This window comes from Microcaecilia unicolor, chromosome 4 (assembly GCF_901765095.1).
Source record: "Microcaecilia unicolor chromosome 4, aMicUni1.1, whole genome shotgun sequence".
Classification (NCBI taxonomy): Eukaryota; Metazoa; Chordata; class Amphibia; order Gymnophiona; family Siphonopidae; genus Microcaecilia; species Microcaecilia unicolor.
Window position 1 is genome coordinate 346,128,094 of NC_044034.1, and position 23,994 is coordinate 346,152,087.

At 43.5% G+C, this 23,994-nt stretch overlaps 1 protein-coding gene across 2 annotated transcripts in view; it reads left to right on the plus strand.

Moving 5' to 3' along the window:
- The first annotated feature begins 4,091 nt into the window (after positions 1–4,091).
- The window catches only part of DOP1B (DOP1 leucine zipper like protein B), a 224,042-nt gene continuing 204,139 nt past the window's right edge, over positions 4,092–23,994 (plus strand). For both annotated transcript variants that reach the window (XM_030202211.1, XM_030202212.1), the window contains exons 1-2: positions 4,092–4,369; positions 9,657–9,815. In XM_030202211.1, the coding sequence (XP_030058071.1) occupies positions 9,678–9,815 (138 nt within the window). In that variant the 5' untranslated portion in view covers positions 4,092–4,369; positions 9,657–9,677. The remainder of the gene's footprint in view (positions 4,370–9,656; positions 9,816–23,994) is intronic.

Genomic DNA, 23,994 nt, shown 5'->3' on the forward strand with positions numbered 1-23,994 from the left:
CTCTGCCCCGGAACAGGTTACTTCCTGTTCCGGGGCAGAGAGAGCAGGGAACCAGCGGAGCAGATGCAGCTACCAGCACGTAACAATGCACTCCTGGGGTGGGGGTATCGATGCGCCAAGGGGGGGCATGCTGCACCCGTAGGGGGTATCGATGCGCCGAGGGGGGGTGTTGGGCTGCACCTGGGGGGGTGCGCAGCGGCGAACCGCCCCGGGTGGCAGTCGCCCTTGCTACACCACTGGGTGCAGACGCACCATGGAGCGTTACAGAGGCATTATAGTGTTTTCGGTCCTATTCACCATCCCTTTCCTAATAATTCCTAGCATCCTATTTGTTTTTTTTTGGCCACCACCGCACACTGAGCAGAAGATTTCAGCGTATTATCTACAACGATAACCAGATCTTTTTCTTGAGCGCTGACCCCCCAAGGTGGACCTTAGCAACAGGTAACTATGATTCAGATTATTCTTTCCAATGTGCATCACCTTGCATTTGTCCACGTTAAATTTCGTCTGTCATTTGGACGCACAGATGAAATTTAATGTGGACAAATGCAAGGTGATACTGCGGCTGGACTGGGCGACTTAGCAGCACTGCGTACCGTTGCTAGAATGTGGAGAGAGGTGTGGTAGCCGTGTTAGTCCACTCTTAAAAGTTATCAATAGAAATCAAACAAAATAAAACATGGAAAAGAAAATAAGATGATACCTTTTTTATTGGACATAATTTAATACATTTCTTGATTAGCTTTCGAAGGTTGCCCTTCTTCGTCAGATCGTTATCAATAGAAATCAAACAAAATAAAACATGGAAAAGAAAATAAGATGATACCTTTTTTATTGGACATAACTTAATACATTTCTTGATTAGCTTTCGAAGGTTGCCCTTCTTCGTCAGATCGGAAATAAGCAAATGTGCTAGCTGACAGTGTATATAAGTGAGAACATTCAAGCATTACTATGACAGTCTGATAGGGTGGGAGGATGGGGGTGGGTAGGAAGTATGCATGGGGACATCAAAGCATATCATTGGTATTCTAACAGGGTGGGTGTGGATAGGTGAGGGGAGGGTGATCAACAGAGACATACAGCTTTATGGTTTATAATGGGCGAGGAACCCCAGGTCCTTGTTAAGTCCTTTCTGTTGGGTGTTAAAATATTCAATCATTCTGACTTCAAAGGTCTTACGTTCTTGTATGGTTTTAAAGTTACCTTTGAGGATTCTCACTGTGAAGTCACTGGTGCAGTGTCCTGGTCCTGTAAAATGTTGCCCAACAGGCGTGGGAACCCTGCTGGCACCAGCATTGTTTATATGATGTCTATGTAAATTGAATCTTGTCTTAAGCATCTGGCCTGTTTCTCCAATATAGCATCCTTCATTACATTTTTTACACTGAATGATATATACCACATTGGAAGATGAGCAAGTGAAAGATCCCTTTATGTTGAATATCTTTCCTTTGTGGATGACTTTGGGGTCCTGTGAAATATTTTGGCATAGTTTGCAACTGGATAAATTACAGGGAAGTGTGCCCTTCTGTTCCTTTTCAGTTTGTGAAGGAAGTTTACTTCTGATTAGCTTGTGTTTTAAATTGGGTGGCTGTCGGAAGGCCAGTACTGGTGGGGATGGGAATATCTCTTTCAGTAATTCATCCTCCTGGAGTATAGGTTGTAGATCTCTTATGATTTTCCTCAGTTTTTCCAGCTCTGGATTGTATGTCACTACAATCTGAAACAATTTTATTCTGCATTCAATACATACCATCCTACAATCAGATTCAAAATTGACTACTCCCCAGAAAAAGTCAATTTTTTGGACACCACGGTCTCAATCAGTGATGGCTGTATACAAACATCTGTATACAAGAAACCCACAGACAGATGTAGCTATCTCCACAACTCCAGCTTCCATCCTTCACATACAAAAAGATCCATCATTTACAGCCAAGCCACAAGATACCACCGTATCTGCTCTGACCCAGGGGACAGAGACAGACACCTTAAAACCCTGACTGAATCCTTCAAACAGAAGGGCTACAACCCCAAAATAATCTCCAAGAATATTGCCTCCTCCCTCAAAACACCCAGGGAGAATCTGCTACAGTACAAAAAGAAAAAGTCCACAGACAGAATCCCGCTTGTAGTGACATACAATCCAGAGCTGGAAAAACTGAGGAAAATCATAAGAGATCTACAACCTATACTCCAGGAGGATGAATTACTGAACGAGATATTCCCATCCCCACCAGTACTGGCCTTCCGACAGCCACCCAATTTAAAACACAAGCTAATCAGAAGTAAACTTCCTTCACAAACTGAAAAGGAACAGGGCACACTTCCCTGTAATTTATCCAGTTGCAAACTATGCCAAAATATTTCACAGGACCCCAAAGTCATCCACAAAGGAAAGATATTCAACATAAAGGGATCTTTCACTTGCTCATCTTCCAATGTGGTATATATCATTCAGTGTAAAAAATGTAATGAAGGATGCTATATTGGAGAAACAGGCCAGATGCTTAAGACAAGATTCAATTTACATAGACATCATATAAACAATGCTGGTGCCAGCAGGGTTCCCACGCCTGTTGGTCAACATTTTACAGGACCAGGACACTGTACCAGTGATTTCACAGTGAGAATCCTCAAAGGTAACTTTAAAACCATACAAGAACGTAAGACCTTTGAAGTCAGAATGATTGAATATTTTAACACCCAACAGAAAGGACTTAACAAGGATCTGGGGTTCCTAGCCCATTATAAACCATAAAGCTGTATGTCTCTGTTGATCACCCTCCCCTCACCTATCCACACCCACCCTGTTAGAATACCAATGATATGCTTTGATGTCCCCATGCATACTTCCTACCCACCCCCATCCTCCCATCCTATCAGACTGTCATAGCAATGCTTGAATGTTCTCACTTATATACACTGTCAGCTAGCACATTTGCTTATTTCCGATCTGACGAAGAAGGGCAACCTTCGAAAGCTAATCAAGAAATGTATTAAGTTATGTCCAATAAAAAAGGTATCATCTTATTTTCTTTTCCATGTTTTATTTTGTTTGATTTCTATTGATAACCTTAAGAGTGGACTAACACGGCTACCACACTTCGTCAGATCGGAAAGAAGCAAATGAGGTAGCAGATAGTATATATAAGAGAAACATCAAAGCATTACTTTGACAGTCTGACAGAGTGGGAGGGTGGGGGTATGCATGGGGACATCAAAGCATTTTATTGAAATTCTAACAGGATGGGTGTTGGTAGGTGAGAAGAGGGTAATAAACAGAGAAATACAGCTTTATGGTTTATAATGGGTTAGAAAACCCAGATCCTTATTAAGTCCTGTTTGTTGGGTGCAGTGGCGTAGCCACAGGTGGGTTTAGGCCCACCCAACAGTAGCACACGTTTAGTGGTAGCTGGTGAGGATCCCAAGCTCCGCCAGCTGAAGACTTCCCCCTGATGGTAATGAAAACGCTACTCTCTTTGATACTGGCACCTGTGCATTCTCAGTCTTCAGCGCATGCCTGCTGCAGACTGTCAAGGTGGAAAGAAGCGTTTTCTCACCAGCTGAGATAATTTTTTTTTGGTGGTGCTGCGTGGGGTGGGGGAGAACACTTGGTAGGGTTACCATATGGCTCCAGAAAAAGGAGGACGGATTGAGCCAACCGGCTGGCTCAATTACTTCCATTGAAAGCAATGGAAGTAAAACCCGGCTGGCTCAATCCGTCCTCCTTTTTCTGGAGCCATATGGTAACCCTAACACTTGGTGCCCACCCACTTCTTGCCTAGGCCCACACAAAATCTGTTGTCTGGCTACGCCCCTGGCTTGGGTGTCAAAATATTCAATCATTCTTATTTCAAAGGTCTTACGTTCCTGTATTGTTTTAAAATGACCTTTCGGTATTCTTACTGTGAAATCACTGGTGCAGTGTTTCTTCTGGTCTTGTGAAGTGTTGGCCCACAGGGGTGGGGGCTTGGAGGAAAGCAGCCTACCTTAAAAGCTCTGCTGCCAGTCTACCTTAAGAGTGACCGGAAGCTGCTGGCAGCAGGAGGAAGCAGGAAGGGGGAAGGTGTAGGGAAGGACTGTGTTTGTGCAGAGTGTTTAGTGCATCTCTGGGCCTGAGAGAGAGAGAGAGCTCTAGTCCTTCTAGTGAGGAATTGAGTTGGTGGTGGAGTTTTGGGTGTTATTTTATTACTGAGAGGGAATCAGTCTGGCAGCGTTTCCACGTCTTCTCGCTGGAGTTGTCAGGTGGATGTAGGAGCCGTGCAGTTCAGGAGCGAGCCATCCAGAGCGGCGCTTCGGGCCCGGGACTCCCCTCCTCGGATCTCAGATCAGATAGGAGCCGTAACTGGAAGAGCCCCGGGTGTGTACTGGCCTGGGGAGCAAAGCAGCAACATTGTACTATCGAGGAGAGAGAGGAATGAGCAAAGAGCAACGTCCCTGCATCACCCCGAAGAAAAGGGAGTGAACAGGGAGCAGTAAGAGTGCACTGTCCCAGGGGAGAGAGGGGGTGAGCAGTCAGATTGTGCACTACCCAGGGGAAGAGGGAACGAGCAGGGGACGGTGGTGGGAGAGAGGGGATGCACAGGGAGTACAGAGCAGTGGCCTGCAGCATTCAGGGAAGAGGGGGTGAACTGATCCTGCACCATCTCAGGGGAGAGGGGATGGGATATGCGTGGAGTACAGAGCAGTGACTCTGCAGCATCCCGGGGGAGAGGGAGTGAGACCCTGCACCATTTCAGGGGAGAGGGGATATGCAGGGAGTACAGAGCAGTGGCCTGCAGCATTCAGGGAAGAGGGGGTGAACTGATCCTGCACCATCTCAGGGGAGAGGGGATGGGATATGATATGCGTGGAGTACAGAGCAGTGACTCTGCAGCATCCCGGGGGAGAGGGAGTGAGACCCTGCACCATTTCAGGGGAGAGGGGATATGCAGGGAGTACAGAGCAGTGGCCTGCAGCATTCAGGGAAGAGGGGGTGAACTGATCCTGCACCATCTCAGGGGAGAGGGGATGGGATATGATATGCGTGGAGTACAGAGCAGTGACTCTGCAGCATCCCGGGGGAGAGGGAGTGAGACCCTGCACCATTTCAGGGGAGAGGGGATATGTAGGGAGTACAGAGCAGTGGCCTGCAGCATTCAGGGAAGAGGGGGTGAACTGATCCTGCAGCATCCCCGGGGAGAGGGAGTGAGACCCTGCACCATTTCAGGGGAGAGGGGATATGCAGGGAGTACAGAACAGTGACCCTGCAGCATCCCGGGGAAGAGGGAGTGAACAGGGAGCAGTAAGAGTGCACCGTCCCAGGGGAGAGAGGGGGTGAGCAGTCAGACTCTGCACTACCCAGGGGAAGAGGGAACGAGCACGGGACAGTGGCCCTGTAGCAGCCTGGGAGAGAGAGGGATGCACGGGGAGTATAGAGCAGTGGCCTGCAGCATTCAGGGAAGAGGGGAGTGAACTGATCCTGCACCATCTCAGGGGAGAGGGGGTGAGCAGTCAGACTCAGCACTACCCAGGGGAAGAGGGAACGAGCAGGGGACTGGCCCTGTAGCAGCCTGGGAGAGAGGGATGCACAAGAGAGTACAGAGCAGTGGCCTGCAGCATTCAGGGAAGAGGGGGTGAACTGATCCTGCACCATCTCAGGGGAGAGGGGGTGAGCAGTCAGACTCTGCACTACCCAGGGGAAGAGGGAACGAGCAGGGGACAGTGGCCCTGTAGCAGCCTGGGAGAGAGGGATGCACAGGGAGTACAGAGCAGTGGCCTGTAGCATTCAGGGAAGAGGGGGTGAACTGATCCTGCACCATCTCAGGGGAGAGGGGATGGGATATGCGTGGAGAACAGAGCAGTGACTCTGCAGCATCCCGGGGGAGAGGGAGTGAGACCCTGCACCATTTCAGGGGACAGGGGATATGCAGGGAGTACAGAACAGTGACCCTGCAGCATCCCCGGGGAGAGGGAGTGAGACCCTGCACCATTTCAGGGGAGAGGGGATATGCAGGGAGTACAGAACACTGAACTGCAGCATCCCAGGACAGGGGGGGGGGGGCTCACAGTCTGAGTTTGTACCTAAGGCAATGAAGGGTTAAGAGGCTTACTCAATATCACAAGGAACTGCAGTAGGATTTGAACTGGGCTCCCCTGGTTCGTAGCTGGCTTCTTTAACCATTATGTTACTCTTTCACTATAGGAAAGCAGATAGAACAATCCGGGTAAACAAGGAAGAAGTGAAGAGGATGTTATTGTTTTTCAACACATATAATTATATATCAGTAATCGCTATCTCCCCCACCCCTTTTTTTTTTTATTTACAAAGCCATGCGGTAATACCGACACAGCATTACCACACCGGCAGCCGCTATCACAGCTTTTTAAAAGGGGTGCTCCTTACTTGTACTATCGTTGCTTACAACAAAGATTTGCCTTTTTTTTTTCTGTAATTGTTCCCTTCAAAACAGTGCATGTGATCTTGAAAATGCCAGCGGTGTGTGCTGTTGCATTCTCTACCCTGTTCCTCCTGTGTTCAGTAAAGGTATGGTACGTGCCTCATGTGACACTGTCCATGCTTTTACTTACAGATAAAGGTGGGCAATTTTCAGAGCCCTTTTACTTTGGTTAAGAGCCATGTACTTGCATAATGTTGTTTGACCTGTGCCCTTCGAACATTGCGTTGGTATATTTTTTAGTTTTATGATGTAAAACACTTTTGAGTCCTCTTTCTGGGAAGTACTGCAGTATGTAACTAGAAGCAGAAGTAGAATTCTAGTGTTGGAAACAGGGCAGGTCTACAGTGATTTTGAACATCTTTGCCTTGTTACTGGTGCCTCTTTGGAGCAAAGGGTATTGATGCCTACCTGAGAGTTTTTGTGGATTAAAAACTGGTTAAAAGATAGAAAACAGAGAGCAGAGTTAAATAGTATTCTCAATGGAGAAGGGTTGATATTGGAGTTCTGCAGGGGTCTCTGCTGGAACCGCTTCTTTTTAACATATTTATAAATGATCTAGATATGGGAGTAACTAGTGAGGTAATTAAATTTGCTGACAACACAAAGGAGAATAGATTCACATTTTACTGCATTCAGAAAATCTGTTGTCCCGAAGCCAGGTTGAAACTGCCTGCAGATAGAAGCTCAAGCAGGAGAGAGAGGAGACGGTGTCAGTGATGTGATAGAGAATTTGGATGTCATTCGCATAGCAGGAGGGAAGACATCCACGATCTTGAATAAGTCAGAAGTGGTGCCAAGAAAATATTGAACAACATGGGTGAAAATATGGACCCCTGAAGACACCCGATTGGACAGGAAAGGAGTCAGAAAAGGCACCAGAATGCACAAGTTGGAAAGACCGACAAGAGATAGCTAGAGAACCAGGACAGAACTATGTTGGAGATACCAATACCCTGAAGATGATGGAGAAGGAGAGTATGATTAACCAGGTCAAAAGCTGAGGACAGTTCAAGGGAGACCATGACTACCGATTGACAATGATCTTGGGCTACACAAATGGTATAAACAGCTAGGAGAAGGGTTTTGGTACTATGACCAATTCTAAAACCTGCTTGCAAAGAGTGTAGGATGTTGGATTTCTCATTAAAAGAGTCCAGTTGAGACAACACAAATTGATCAAGAATTTTATCAAAGAAAGAAGGGAGGTTAAAGAAAGGGCGGAAATTAGTTGGAAGGGATGAGCCAAGAGTGGACTTTATAAGAAGTGGGATGACCAGGGCATGTTTCCAGGGGGGGACGGCATTGTTCCTGTGTTGACCTGTTGATGATTTACAGTCTGTTTTTCTAACATAGATGTTCATTCTGCACATCACTGGCGCATGAACATCCATTTCACCGTGTCTATTAGAACAGGCTCTGTGTCAACAGAACCTGTTCTAACATACTGGCAGAATGTCAGACATCCCGACTTGGATGTACTTTCTAAGATGCCACTCCATATTACTGCCAGAGGGGGAAAATGTTTGGGAACTACTGAGCTAGAGGAATCCTTGTTTCACATGCAGTTTGCTATAATCTAGCTTTTTGGATCTCCCTCTGCTCACATAGTTAAGGGTCACATGCAGAAAGAGAGACTGCATGTGATAGATGCTCCGATACAAAGTACTGAAACTGTGTAATCTATAAGCATTCTGGTTTTCTGTTAAAACTAGTAGCAAATATGAGCGGGTCTTTGGCTCAGTGACTGTTTTAATTGTAAAGAATAACAAAAAGATGCATCCGTATTTATGGATGTTTCTCTTTTGTTCTTGTGATATAGAAAAAAAGGAACCCGGTGATTTATCTAAATCATTGTTTGTTGGAATTTGCTGTATTGTGCCCAAAATTACTGTGAAGATGGAGACATGGGAAAAGCTGACAGTAGCATCCAGTGTTCTTGCTGTCATTGTAGGGAAGTTACATTCTTATTGAAAGGCGTGGTCAAATATTTGACTTCCAGGCTGCCTTTGTTTTGACATTCTTCCAAAGAACATCTATGGATATCTGGTGTTGGTTGGGAATTAAAGTAATTCCGTAGTTTTGCTGAGGAGGAGTAACCTAATGGTTAGTGCAGCAGGCTTTGATCCTGGCAGCCTGGGTTCAATTCCCACTGTAGTTCCTTGTGATTAGTTCTGATGGACAGATTCCTGGAGGAAAAGTCCATAGTCTGCCATTGAGACAGACATGGGAAGCAACTGCTTGCCCTGGGATTTGTAATATGGAGTGTTGCCACGATTTGGGTTTCTGCCAGGTACTTGTGATCTGTCTTGGCCACTGTTTGGAAAACAGGATACGGGGCTAGATGGAACATTGGTCTGACCCAGTATGGCTGCTCTTATGTTCTTAATGATGTGCAAAAGTACTTTAGTAGTGTAAAAAGTCTTACCACCTCAAGTCCAGGAACAGGACGCTCCTAGCAAGTGACATGATTAGGTCCAGTCAGGTGACACAGTATGCTAGAATAATAATTAGAACCAGGATCTGAAAATGTAGCTTTGATGTGGCGTCATTCATCTAGTGCAATCCAGTGACCTTGCAATTTATGAGAGTTACCTCTGGGTGAAAGGCACCAGCTGTTCAGAAGAAGGAAGGTGGACATTAACATTCAGGCAGGCTTGTTCACTTAAACCATGAGTAGTCCTCTCTGGTCCTCATGTGCCATCTGTGTTTATAGGATATCTGTAATGAATGTAAGAATATAGTGTTGCTATACTGGGACAGACTGAAGGTCCATCAAGCCCAGTGTCCTGTTTCCAGCAGTGGCCAATCCAGGTCACAAGAACCTGGCAAGATCCCAGAACAGTAAAACAGATTTTATGCATTTCATGGTGATGCAGCTGGATTGTAAAGAATAAAATTAAAGGTGTACTGTGGGTGGTTTTTTTTTTAAATAAATATTTATAGAATTCTGAATTGGTGGTGAATTCTAGTTTGATCTGTAGGTTTTCATGTCTTGTAACCTGATTTGGGTTATCCTGTGGGACTGAAATCTGGGCAGAGCTGCTCTGAATGTGAGCAGCCCACTGAGGTCAGCATTGCTGCATAGATGCATTGGTAATGTGTAAATCCAGCCCTCTCATTGCCTGATGTGATTTCTATTCATTTAATATTTTTATGAGGCTTAATAGCTTTTTAAGTGAACCCGTGTTTTCTTTGAACAACTTCCAGCACTGGCGGTGAGCATGCAAGATGGACCCGGAAGAGCAGGAGCTGTTAAGTGATTATCGATACCGAAATTATTCTTCAGCCATTGAAAAGGCCTTGAGGAACTTTGAGTCTTCTAGTGAATGGGCTGATCTCATATCCTCTCTGGGCAAACTCAACAAGGTATTGTCCTTTTATTTTTTTCTCTGATGGTTGTATTTTATGTTCCAACCGAGCATCATCAAACAAAGACCCCCGATGATGCTCGGTTTGAGCGAAACACAGCACCGTGTAGGGTCTTGAAAGATCAAAGTATTTCTGGAAATTGATATATGATAAGAGAGTCGAAAGATCCATTGAAGTATGAACCATAAATGTGAGCTGTCGGGTTCTTGACCTCACAGGCTGTATGGAGAACACACTAGCTTCTATTTAATTGAAAAGGAGTGGCTGATTAGCCGGACTGAATCAGTTGATTATAGAACCTCTTTGGAAGACTCTGCAAATATATGGACATCAGTGAACAACAAATAGTGATAGATGTGTTAAGCAGAGACTACGCAGTAATCTGTGGTTCAGTTAGGAAGACATGTACCATGAATATATAGAGTTGATGGTATTTATAGCTTGTGGGGGTTTGTAGGATGATGGTATTTTGAAAATGTTATGATGTATAAGTGATGAGAGGCGTGAATAAGATAGCATGAAGATTGTAGGTGTGAGAATGAGGGATAAATGAGTATGATTTTTGTGTGATTATTGAGTGGGCCTTATCTGTGTATGTCATTTGTTCCATTAACCAGTAACATAGTAGTAACATAGTAACATAGTAGATGACGGCAGAAAAAGACCTGCACGGTCCATCCAGTCTGCCCAAGAAGATAAATTCATATGTGCTACTTTTTTTTATTTGTACTGTCCTCTTCAGTGCACAGACCGTATAAGTCTGGCCAGCCCTATCCCCGCCTCCCAACCACCAACCCCGCCTCCCAACCACCAGCTCTGGCACAGACCGTATAAGTCTGCCCAGCACTATCCCTGCCACCCACCACCGGCTCTGGCACAGACTGTATAAGTCTGCCCAGCACTAGTCCCGCCTCCCAACCACCAGCCCCAGCACAGACCGTATATGTCTGCCCAGCATTAGCCCCGCCTCCCAACCACCAGCTCTGCCACCCATTCTAGGCTAAGCTCCTGAGGATCCCTTTCTTCTGCACAGGATTCCTTTATGTTTATCCCACGCATGTTTGAATTCCGTTACCGTTTTCATCTCCACCACCTCCCGCGGGAGGGCATTCCAAGCATCCACCACCCTCTCCGTGAAAAAATACTTCCCGACATTCTTCTTGAGTCTGCCCCCCTTCAATCTCATTTCATGCCCTCTCGTTCTACCACCTTCCCATCTCCGGAAAAGGTTCGTTTGCGGATTAATACCTTTCAAATATTTGAACGTCTGTATCATATCACCCCTGTTCCTCCTTTCCTCCAGTACATTTAGTTGTTTTTGTAATTCTTTTGTATACATTGATTTATTTTTACAGTGTGCAAAGTTCTAGCTCTTGTAGCCTGAGACTAGTGAAATATGATGTGAGCAACCGACTTTGGTTGAGAAGTTCCATATATGGTGGCAAACAACTGTTATATCGGAGTGCATTTGTGCATGTTAGGTGAAGTAAAATGAAGGGAATATCATACAAAGGAAAATTATTAGCTAAAGCACACCACTGCTATGTTACCTTCCTATCATTCCAGCAGAGTTAAGGGAGGTGTGATATTGTACCTTTTGTCTGTAATTTATTTATTTGTTACATTTATATCCCACATTTTCCCACCTATTTGTAGGCTCAATGTGGCTTACATAGTACCGGAGAGGCCTTTGCAGACTCCGCTGTGAACAAATACAAAGTGATGTTATGGTAAGATAAAGTTCATGTGGCACAGCCACACTAGGGAATCGTACAACGGAAGAGTTGTGTTATGTCCATTACGTTATTTAGTTTTGTTGTGTTGCAGAGGTCAGGCATTTAAGTTGGATTGGTAGGGTATGCCTTTTCTAAACAGGTTCGTTTTTAGTGTTTTCCGGAAGTTTAGGTGGTCGTTCGTAGTTTTCAAGGCTTTTGATAATGCGTTCCACAGTTGTGTGCTTATGTAGGAAAAACTGGACGCGTAAGTTGATTTGTATTTGAGTCCTTTGCAGCTTGGGTAGTGCAGATTTAGATACTTTTGTGTTGATTCGGATGTGTTTCTAGTTGGTAAGTCGCTCAAGTCTGTCATGTATCGCGGAGCTTTACCGTAGATAATTTTGAAAGCAATGCGTTCTTTGATTGGGAGCCAGTGTAGTTTTTCGCGAAGGGGTTTTGCACTTTCAAATCACGTTTTTCCAAAGATAAGCCTAGCTGCCATGTTTTGAGCGGTCTGAAGTTTCTTTAAGGTTTGTTCTTTGCATCCCGCATAATTTCCATTGCAGTAGTCTACATGGCTTAGTACCATTGATTGTATCAGGTTGCGGAATGTTCCCCTCAGGAAGAATTGTTTCACGCGTTTGCGTTTCCACATTGAGTGGAACATTTTCTTTGTTTGCGGATGTCACTTGGCTCTCTAGTGTTAAGCTGAGGTCCATTGTAACGCCAAGGATGTTCAGGCTGTCTGAGATAGGGCGGGTGCAATCTGGGGTGTTGATAATTGTGGGGTTATCCGTGCTGTGTAGGAATGAGAGGATGAGACAGTGTTTTTTTCGTTGTTTAGTTTTAGTTGAAATGCATTTGCCCAAGAGTCCATGATGTTCAAGCTGATCTTGATTTCGTTGGTGATTTCTGTCAGTTTAGATTTGTAAGGAATGAGTATTGTGACATCGTCTGCATAGAGGAAAGGGTTAAGGCCTTGGTTGGATAAGGTCTTGGCTAGTGGGGTCATCATTAGGTTGAAGAGGATCGGTGATAGCGATGATCCTTGTGGTACTCCGCAGTCTGCTTTCCACGGCAATGATATGTTTGAGTTTGATTTTACTTGATATGTTCTTGTGTTTAGGAAACCCTTGATCCAGCTAAGTATGTTTCCACCAATCCCGAACTTATCTAGTAATCTTATTAATATATTATGGTTTACCATGTCGAATGCACTAGACATGTCAAATTGGAGGAGGAGGATGTTTTTGCCTATTGCTATTTCCTGCTTGAATTTGGCTAGGAGAGTGAGTAGTACTGTTTTCTGGGCTGTGGAGGGGGCGAAAACCTGACTGTGATTCGTGTAATATTGAGAATCTATATATATAAAAGGCACCACTGAAGCCTCCAGCCGGAAGTGTGAAGCGCCAGAGATATCCGGTTTCCCCATGAGTGAAGGAAAACAGCACAGCAGGAAATCCCACGAAACTGTGAAGGACTCAGAGGGGGGAGGGGAGAGAGATGCCCTCACTCTCTCTGTAACAAAAACACAGAACAGCAGGAAACACTGAAGGACTGGACTCGGGAGGGGGAGGGAGAGAGGGCAGAGGGCAGAGGGCAGGGACACACACACTCCCACATGCACACTCTGAAGAAAACCTTGCTAGCCCTCGTTTCATTTGCATCAGAAACGGGTTTTTTTTACTAGTTTGTTTATATAATCTGTAAGTTGTTTGGCTACCATGCTTTCCGTCAGTAATGGATCCCAACCTGCTTTTGAGTTGGAACAAAGCAGGCTGGGATCCATACATACATTGTGCTCTGTATTGGAGTCTCTGGCTATTAAGTTTAATGGGAAGAAAACTGTTGTTAACTCATTTAGAGCTTGATGAATTGAGACCCAAGGACTTACTTGGGCCACATAAAGCGTTTTGGAGGCAGAGCTGGGTTCAAGACTGAGAGACAGGGAGATAGTTATTTTTAGCTAGGGTCACACGGAATCAGTGGCAGAGCAGGATTTGAACTCTACTCCAGACTCAGCCCAATCTTCACCAAACAAATATCCATAATCGATATACATGAGAGTGATTTTTACACACTTTTGTATGTCAGTACATTTTATTGTAGATAGCTTCAAAACCAGATCCAGTTGTGTGTGGCTCTCAGAACAGAATGGAAACTACTGTATCTATCGGTTCCAGTACAAGACTTGAAGCTGTAAATGAATTTGCTTATCTACCGACTCTTAATATGCAAGCAGTTTTACGTACTGATCCAGAGAAATCAATTAAGTCAGTTCTGTAGCCCGTGGGTGATTGTCAGGGACGGCAGCTGATGGATTATGGGTCTTCCTTCAGTCTAGCCCAGTGATTCTGATCTGGGGTGTCCTGACACTGGTGTATCACGAGGACCTGGGAACTGTGTTACAGGGTTGATTCAGTAGTACATGAAGGGCTTTTCCAATACCACCTTTGGGTAGACAGACCTGTAGCTTTGGAGTCCATGTCTGTGCTCAGTGTCTGCCATTTCCACCACCAACACAGACCTCCTGCTTTAGAGGTGAGTGGGACTGATCAGTCACTGAGAGCATGCTCGGGTTTAAGGTCCTGTACTACCCTGTGCACGCTTTTGGTGTCTGCCAGTCAAGCCACCCTCCACAGGAAGTCTACGTCAGGGGTAGGACCATCAGATGCTGAGCACAGGCTGGGGCTTCAAAGCTCTGTGCTGCTTTCCTTTTATGTTGGAAGTGGCAGTAAAAAAGGAGGTGAGTGCATTCTGGACCGTGGGTCAAGAAAACAGAGGGGAAAAATGATGGGTGGGGGAGTGAGGAAGAGATACTGGTGAGGGAGGAGACAGGAAAATAGACAGAGGGGAAGAGATGGACATGAAGTGGGAAAGGGAGGAGATACTATGTGGGGGGAGGGGAAAGAGAGGAGGAGGACTCGGAGAAAATAATTATGGGGGGGGGACAGTGAAGAAGGGGTGAGAGAGGGAGATGTTGGACATGATGAAAATATGTTAGATAATATTACACTTAAGGAGACCTACTTTTTTCAAACAAGGTAAATATTATCTCTAAATTGTTCTTATAATTATACCTCACCCACATCTAATTAATTCAAAAAATGCCAGATTTAATAAGTCAATATTCAGCTCCTTATTCATACATACTGCATCCCTTTCCAGATTGTCTCGTTCTTTGTAGTGCGGTGAACTGACTTATTTCTAATCAATTTACATTTATACAGAAATCGGTCAGTCAATTATTAAGTCCTCTGTATGAGCCATTTGTCCTTAAACTGAGTCTCTGATCCTAATTAGGCTCAAATGCATAACCACTTAGTTCTTTTAAAGCATCTACATCAAGGTTTCTCTAAGAACTAAGTGGTTATACATTTGAGCCTAATTAGGATCAGAGACTCAGTTTAAGGACGAATGGCTCATACAGAGGACTTAATAATTGACTGACCGATTTCTGTATAAATGTAAATTGATTAGAAATAAGTCTGTTCACCGCACTACAAAGAACGAAACGGTTTGGAAAGGGATGCAGTATGTATGAATAAGGAGCTGAATACTGCCTTATTAAATCTGGCATTTTTTTTTTGAATTAATTAGATGTGGGAGAGGTATAATTATAAGAAGAATTTAGAGAAAACATGTTAGGCCATATGTGACCACCTCTGGGGAAAAAGTGACTGAAGTAGTGGATCCAGAATGCTGAGAATGGCCTTTTTTTTCGTTTTGTTCATGTCATGGTCCATAAGCAGTCTGCAAAAGTTATATGTTTGGCCTGTGCAACTTCTCATTTATTTTTTTCACATAAAAGGATGGGGTTTTGACTGTTGTATTTACAAATTGTTTGCTCTAATAGAATGAATTAAAACCTCATTTGTTATGGTGACTTTGGTCATCTTTTCCCAGGGATAGTCACATATGGGGGTCAGAGGAGAATGATGGTAGAAATAGAATGAAGAGAGGGTGAAAGATAGAAGGGAATAGGAGACTGTAGGGGGGAGTGAGACCGTGGAAATAGGAGAACTAGGATAGGTAAGTGAAAAGACAGAAGGAGGCAAGTGGACAGCAGCTAGTTAGCAGTGGAGAGAAACTGGGGACCAAAATAAGTACATAAGTAATGCCATACTGGGAAAAGACCAAGGGTCCATCGAGCCCAGCATCCTGTCCACGACAGCGGCCAATCCAGGCCAAGGGCACCTGGCAAGCTTCCCAAACGTACAAACATTCTATACATGTTATTCCTGGAATTTTGGAGTTTTCCAAGTCCGTTTAGTAGCGGTTTATGGACTTGTCTTTTAGGAAACCGTCCAACCCCTTTTTAAACTCTGCTAAGCTAACCGCCTTCACCACTTTCTCCAGCAACGAATTCCAGAGTTTAATTACACGTTGGGTGAAGAAAAATTTTCTCCGATTTGTTTTAAATTTACTACACTGTAGTTTCATCGCATGCCCCCTAGTCCTAGTATTTTTGGAAAGCGTGAACAGACGCTTCACATCCACCTGTTCCACTCCACTCATTATTTTATATACCTCTATCATGTCTCCCCTCAGCCGTCTCTTCTCCAAGCTGTATAGCCCTAGCCTCCTTAGTCTTTCTTCATAGGGAAGTCGTCCCATCCCCGCTATCATTTTAGTCGCCCTTCGCTGCACCTTTTCCAATTCTACTATATCTTTCTTGAGATGCGGCGACAAGAATTGAACACAATACTCAAGGTGCGGTCGCACCATGGAGCGATACAACGGCATTATAACATCCTCACACCTGTTTTCCATACCTTTCCTGATAATACCCAACATTCTATTCGCTTTCTTAGCCGCAGCAGCACACTGAGCAGAAGGTTTCAGTGTGTTATCGACGACGACACCCAGATCCCTTCTTGGTCCTTAACTCCTAACGTGGAACCTTGCATGACGTAGCTATAATTCGGGTTCTTTTTTCCCACATGCATCACCTTGCACTTGCTCACATTAAACATCATCTGCCATTTAGCCGCCCAGTCTCCCAGTCTCGTAAGGTCCTCTTGTAATTTTTCACAATCCTGTCGCGATTTAACGACTTTGAATAACTTTGTGTCATCAGCAAATTTAATTACCTCGCTAGGATTGGAAAATAAGATGACCGGATAACAAAAGTAGAAAGTGTTGTTTTTATTTTGATGTTATTAACTAGAAAACGTTAACGTTGGTAAATGTGCATCGCAGATGTCTTTGTATTTTATTCCGTACAGGAGGATATACATTTCTGTTTTTATTTCTCCAGTGTATCACTACATGCTGAGTTTGACTTCTTGGTGTTCCCAGTTCAAGTTTTGTCTTCATGTTTCTATTTCTAATTTTGTGATCCCTTGTTCTGTATTTGGAGAGGGACTTTCTGTGTTTTGCATGTGACCGAGATGTGGTATTCTGTTTCTGTGTATAGATCTGTAGCAGTCCCAGTTGATTTGTTTTACACGCTCATACCAAGTGACTTCAAATTCGACCACTTCAGCTACATGGATGCCTGTATGCGGAGTACCACAGGGATCCCCCCTCTCACCGACCATTTTCAACCTAATGATGACACCCCTGGCCAAACTACTATTGAATCAGAACTTAAATCCATTCATATATGCTGACGACGTAACGATCTACATCCCATTCAAACAAGATCTAAGAGAAATATCCAATGAAATCAAGCAAAGCCTACACATCGTGAATTCCTGGGCAGATGAATTTCAGCTGAAACTCAATGCAGAAAAAACCCAATGCCTAGTACTCACCTCACAATACAATAAGAACAAATTTACCACCATCAACACACCCAAACTAAATCTACCAATCTCGGACACCCTAAAAATTCTTGGAGTCACTATTGATCGACACCTGACACTTGAGAACCATGCGAAAAACATAACTAAAAAGATGTTTCACTCAATGTGGAAACTAAAAAGAATCAAACCATACTTTCCAAGGACTGTTTTCCGCAATCTGGTACAATCACTAGTACTCAGTCATCTGGACTACTTTAATTCACTTTACGCTGGTTGCAAAGAACAAATACTTAAAAAACTCCAGACTGCCCAGAACACGGCAGCTAGACTAATATTCGGCAAACCAAAATACGAAAGCGCAAAACCTTTACGTGAAAAACTACACTGCCTCCCACTTAAAGAACGGATCACATTCAAGCTTTGCACCCTAGTCCATAAAATCATCCATGGCGACGCCCCAGCTTACATGTCGGACCTAATAGACCTACCACCCAGGAACGCAAAGAAATCTTCTCGTACATTCCTCAATCTTCATCCTCCTAAGTGCAAAGGCCTGAAATACAAACTAATGCACTCATCTACCTTCTCCTACATGAGTACGCAGTTCTGGAATGCGTTGCCACGTCACCTGAAAACGGTCTATGAATTGACCAACTTCCATAAAGCATTGAAAGCTTCTCTCTTTGACAAGATATATCACAATGACCAACACATGTAACTGTACAACCTTAATACATCCAGCACTATCTTATAATGCCTTCTGCTCTTACACTATCACGTATTTCATTTTCATGTAACCCAAAACACTCTGTAAAGCCAAATGTATACTCTCTTCTATTTCAGTATCCATGACGAATTGTAAGCCACATTGAGCCTGCAAAGAGGTGGGATAATGTGGGATACAAATGTAATAAATAATAGGTGTATTGATGATCCTAGGGCTCAGTGTAATATTTGTAGTTCTACCTATTCGTAGGAAGTGTTCATGCTGTTTCAATCATAGGAATTAGTGCTGTTGTTTATGATAGGTTTGCCACATGTATGTTGTTTTAGGATTTTTTTTTCAGGTTTTTTATTTCACAATGTACCTGCTAGTGGAAAGATTAATGTTAGTGCTCAGATGGCATGAGAATTGGAATATTTTTTTTATACAGAGACTTCCATGGAGTTCTGATCTGCACCTGTTGAGGAGAGGTGGGACGTTTTGGATACAGAGCATGTGTACATTTAACTCCTAAGAACTACGATACCGTCAAATGCAATGTGTCACGTATATGAGTACCATTCGTCAGGTGTGTCCCAGTTGGGGGGAGGGGAAGGTTGAGAACCACAGGGTCTAGCCTAGCATGTGAAAAGATATGCTTGCATCTTCATTTAGAGTCAGATTATGCAGCTCCATTCAGCTGTTTCTCTTTCCTTTTCCACTCTCGTTCTCATAGCCTCATTATTGGCTCGGAAAAAAGGCTTTAATTCAGAGTTTTTTTTCCCTTCCATCAGTCTTAAAGTGAAAGCTTTTACTGCCCACTGAACTGAGACATAACGCAGTACACAGGATCTTATCATCCGTAGCTTCTCTAGTGCTTAATGCGCTCATTGTAAAAGTTTTCATCTGTAGGTTAGGGATGTGGAGTTGGGGTCATGGAGTAGGAATTGGAAGCAATTTTGGGTGGAGTTGGAGTTGGTAAAAATGTACTGACTCCAGCTTCAAAATAAAAACATACAGCATTGCAGTATATGGGAAATACTGTCATTTTATACTTATTTTTTTTGTTCAGGTGGAGGAGTATCCTAGTGGTTATTGCAGTAACCTGAGAACCTGCGTCAGGCATCGGGATACTGGGGAACTGGGTTTGATTCCCGCTGTAGCTCCTTCTGACTCTGGACAAGTCACTTTACCTTCCATTGTCCCAGATACAAAATAAGTACCTGGATATATGTAAACCTCTTTGAATGTAGTTGCAAAAACCTCAGAAAGGCGGTATATCAAGTCCCATTTCCCTTTCCCTATTGGAGATTCTAGATGGAATGTTGCTACTATTGAGATTCTGTTGCTACTATTTGAGATTCTACATGGAATGTTGTTATTCCACTAGCAACATTCCATGTAGAAGCGGCCACATTGGTGATCTGCAAGGGCAGTCTTCTACATGGAATGTTGCTAGTGGAGGAGTAGCCTAGTGGTTAGTGCAGTGGACTTTGATCCTGGGGAACTGAGTTTGATTCCCACTGCAGCTCCTTGTGACTCTGGGCAAGTCACTTAACCCTCCATTGCCCCTGGTACAAAATAAGTACCTGAATATATGTAAACCACTTTGAATGTAGTTACAAAAACCTCAGAAAGGCGGTATATCAAGTCCCAATTCCCTTTCCGTTTCCCCTTAGTTCATACTTCAAAGAAATATATTTTGTGGTCTATTAGTCCTAATTTTGTACATAAATAATTATCTTATGTTGCTGTAATTAATCAAATTTCTCCTTAGATTTAGTACACATACTAGGAGTCGGAGTCAGATAGTAGAAAAATAGAGGAAGTCTGAGTCAAAGGTTTGCTACATTGACTCCATAGCTCTGCTGTAGTTGGATTTGGTCTGGAGGTTCTATACAGTGGATGCAGAAATTTAAGATAAGACAGCTTTACCAAAAGAGTTATCTTTGAGGGAATACAGGAAAAAGAGAGAATAGATTTAGTGGAAAACAGTTAACTTTGTCCATAGAAATCCATATATATATATGTGTGTAGAAACAGCCAGTGTAGCAAATCTGAATAATACCTCTTTGGTTCCTGAAGGAGTGGCCAGTCTAGACAGAGCCAACTTCAGCTGCTAAGCCACTACAAAGAAATACAGTGAAACCTCGGATTTCGTCGATAATTCATCCGAAAATAATTGACGAAAACCGAGGCAATTTATTCTAAATTCTTTTAAATGAATAAAGAGACTAATCAATATATATAAAAGGCGAGTGTCGTACTCACTCGCAAATGCGCAGTAGAGACCTTCTCTGCCTCGCCCCCGCGTCAATACGTGATGACGGGGGGCGGAACAGAGAGGGTCTGTACTGCGCATTTCTGAGGGAGGGACACCACCGTCTAACGCTCCCCCCACCCGAGTCGCCACCACCCACCTTCTACCCGGTCGGGCCCTCGCTCCACTATTGAAACAGAGAGGGTCCGGGAACGCAGCACTGAGCTCTGCTGAGCTGCTGACATCGCCCTTCCTTCTTCTTCTCTGCCTCTGTCCCGCCCTCGACGACGTTACGTCACACGAGGGCGGGACAGGCAGAGAAGAAGAACAAAGGCTGACGTCGGCAGCTCAGCAGAGCTCAGTGCTGCGTTCCTGGACCCTCGCTGTTTCAATAGCGGAGCGAGGGCCCGGCCGGGTGGAAGGTGGGTGGTGACGGCTCGGGGGGGGGGGGGCAGCGGCGAACTCGGCAGCGGGGGCGGGCCTTTCAACCCCCCCCTTCCTATAATAGCCCGTTTTTACGGGCTCAAAGGCTAGTCCTACTATATAAATGATGATGATGCGGCACGTCACACAACGCTTCAGATATCATAACAGGCTGTAACAGCGCCAACAAGCTACTAAGGGCAAATCAGCAAGAGGACTCCAGATTCCCCTGCCCCGCTTACCTCAGCCTACTCCCCCAGTGCACGTCCACAACCAGCAACTACTTACAACGCACCACATCCGCAAATCACTATCCCGTCCCGCCCTCACAGATCTCCAACACACACCTCCTCCACCAGCCCCTCTCTTGCGATCCCACACACTTAAACACACCCACCTCCTGCTCCCGCCCTTCAAAAATGCTAAACAAGTGCAAACAGGAACAAGGGGAAGGGGGGAGTGGCACTAGAAATATCCCACGCCTTCCACACCAACAGCCAGCCAATGCAATTAACGCACATGATGTAAAACACACCCACCTCCTGCGGACGCCCTCAAATCACTAGCAGTAAATGAACATTTAACATGGCATTTACCGACGAATTCCGAGGCGACCGACGAAAACCGAGACAAAAATTTCGCGAAAAAAATCGACGATAACCAAAAACGACAAAATCCGACGTCAACGAAAACCGAGGTTTCGCTTTATATAATTTTACTTGGATCACATATTACTGAAGCAAACACATGCAGAAAGTATTCAGTCTGGGGGCAATGTTCAAAACGTCTTACATGAGTAAATGTGCAGATGCAGAGTTGCTTAGGTTTCTGCTTACCCATATTCCCCTGGATTCTATATAGTGCAACTTGAGTTGCATGCACAAATGTGGGTGTATTTTGGATTTGTGTGCATAACTGAATTAGAATTTGCACGCACAGATGTCTAAGCGTATTCTGTAAAATGAAGCGCGTAAATTCTAAGACTTGGTTCTGAAAAGTGGGCATGGCCATGGGCGGATCATGGGTTTTCCCAGAATTTACATGCACTGTGTTAGAATATGCCCTTTCTGCGCGTAATTTAGTCACTGGCATTTACACCAGGTTTTCATTGGCGTAAATGGCCGTGACTAAGTATTGTCACAGAAAATGGGTATTGGGCATATTCTATAAACTATGCCTAGATTTAGGACTATTCTGTAAACCACACCTAAATGTAGGTGCAGTTTATAGAATATGCCTAGATGTGGGGGGGTTTTCGGCACCGATGTTTTAGGTGTGATGTATAGAATCTAGCCCGTTTTGTGCACAACTGCTGCGTTTTCAAGATCAGGGTGCTTTCTTGGGAGTTTGAAAATTGCCTTCCTCATGTTTGTCCAGTAGGAATGGCTTCCATGAAGGTCTGTTGTGCAGAGTACGGTGATCTCTCAAATTGATTTTTGTAATGCTGTGTATATGGGTATTACAACATGTAAGGTACAAGCGCTATAAACAATTCAGAATGCCGCGGCTCGATTGTTGAGTGGTGTGTCTCGTTTTCAACATGTAACGCCTGTGCTCCATTCTTTGAATGGGCTACCTATTCAATTTAGAGTTCTGTATAAGGTTGCATGCTTAATTAATCCGGCATTATATGCAGTCTTTGTTCCTTGGTATATGAAAGAGTCCATTGTCGTGTATCGGCCTTTAAGGGCCTTGAGGTAAGATCACGCCATGTCGGTAACTGGAGATTTGCTTTCTGTAAAACATGTTCGTACTTGGAATTCAGTTTTTTCGCTTGCTGGCCCACAGATTTGGAATGCATTACCTGGAGTCAACAGATTCTGTAGTAGTATGACATATTTTCGTAAATTATTGAAGACACATTTGTGTATACAGGCATGGAGCTAATAGGTTAAATTCTATATATTGTAGCAGCGCAACATTTTTAAATGACTGAAAATATATTTGTGTGTGTAAGCATCGGGTTAATATGTTAAGTTTTGTTGTTTTAATTTGTTTTATTTGTGTGCTTCGTAATTCGAGTTTTATTTGTTTTTAAACTTGATTATGTGGATTGATGCCTTTAAATTATATTTGATGGAAGTATTAAGTTTTTCCTCGGAATCCATTCCACCACTTAATAAAGTATGCTATATTCCTCATAAGAAACCATCTACAACTTCTCTTCCCTAATCCAAGGGAAAATCAAGAGGACTCTTTAAACATTACTGAGATATTAGAGACAACATTAAACGTGAACTCTGAAAGATCAACATTAATAGTGTTGTTTATATTTCAGCAAGACTTGGACGCTGTGCTACGTTTATATTTTTAAAAAATGCAGGCATTGTTCAGGGGCAAGAAAGTATGGATATACCCCGATATAACCAAACAAACCCAAGAAAGGAGAAAATTGTTCTTATCATTGAGAACAGAGGTTGTATCCATAGGGGCTTCCTTCTACCTTAATTACCCCTGTAAATGCGCTGTAAAATATTTAGGTTTAAAGTATATTTTTCACCAACCAGAATAGTTGAAGGCATTTATAAGTGCAAAGAAATTGGCCAGCCGTTAATCCACTTGAAGATAATGTAAAATAAGTGAGTTAGGTTGCATGCTATGCATATTTTGTTATTTAATTACCTGGAAATATTGGTTTATGACCCTCCCCCCCATTTATTGTGGTCTAAAGAAGAGTTAAGAATTTTCCTCTTTTGTTAAATTTCCTCCCCTTTTAGGGAGAAAATTATGCTTTGCTTAAAAAAATTTTTTCTTATCTGTATTACCCGTTCAAATTTAATAATTTGTTTAATTTGATTAAAACTATAAATAAATAATTTAAAAAAAAAACTTGATTATGTGGTATTGTAATCAGCTTAGGCAGAATATAAAATTTTAAATAAATGAATGAAGAGAAATCTTGAATCTGTCTTAGAAAAGTTGGATACGGGCCATGGCTTGAGATTTTGTTGTATTGTTGCCACTGATGCAACAAGGTGGGGATAAAGGATTCGTTGATAGCATCGGAGGATGCTTTAGCGTCTCAACTGTAATAGTTCTGTAGAGCCTTCACTTTCTTTTCGATTAAAAAAATTTTTTTTTTTTTTATTGCCAATCTGTTTAAGAGGCATGTCTATAAAAAGCTCACGTTCATTCAAAATGGTATTGTCAGTGGGGTCTGTATCGTCATTGAATATATAATGTGCTGAATTGGGTCAGGCTAAAAGTTCGTCAAGCGCAGGATAGTGGAGGGAGAGTGAGACTGGGTGAGGAATGGGGTTGTTGGCTGTGTATTTCTGCCAGTGGCCTGTAGTGGAACATTAAGGGCCTAATTTATTGTTTCCTT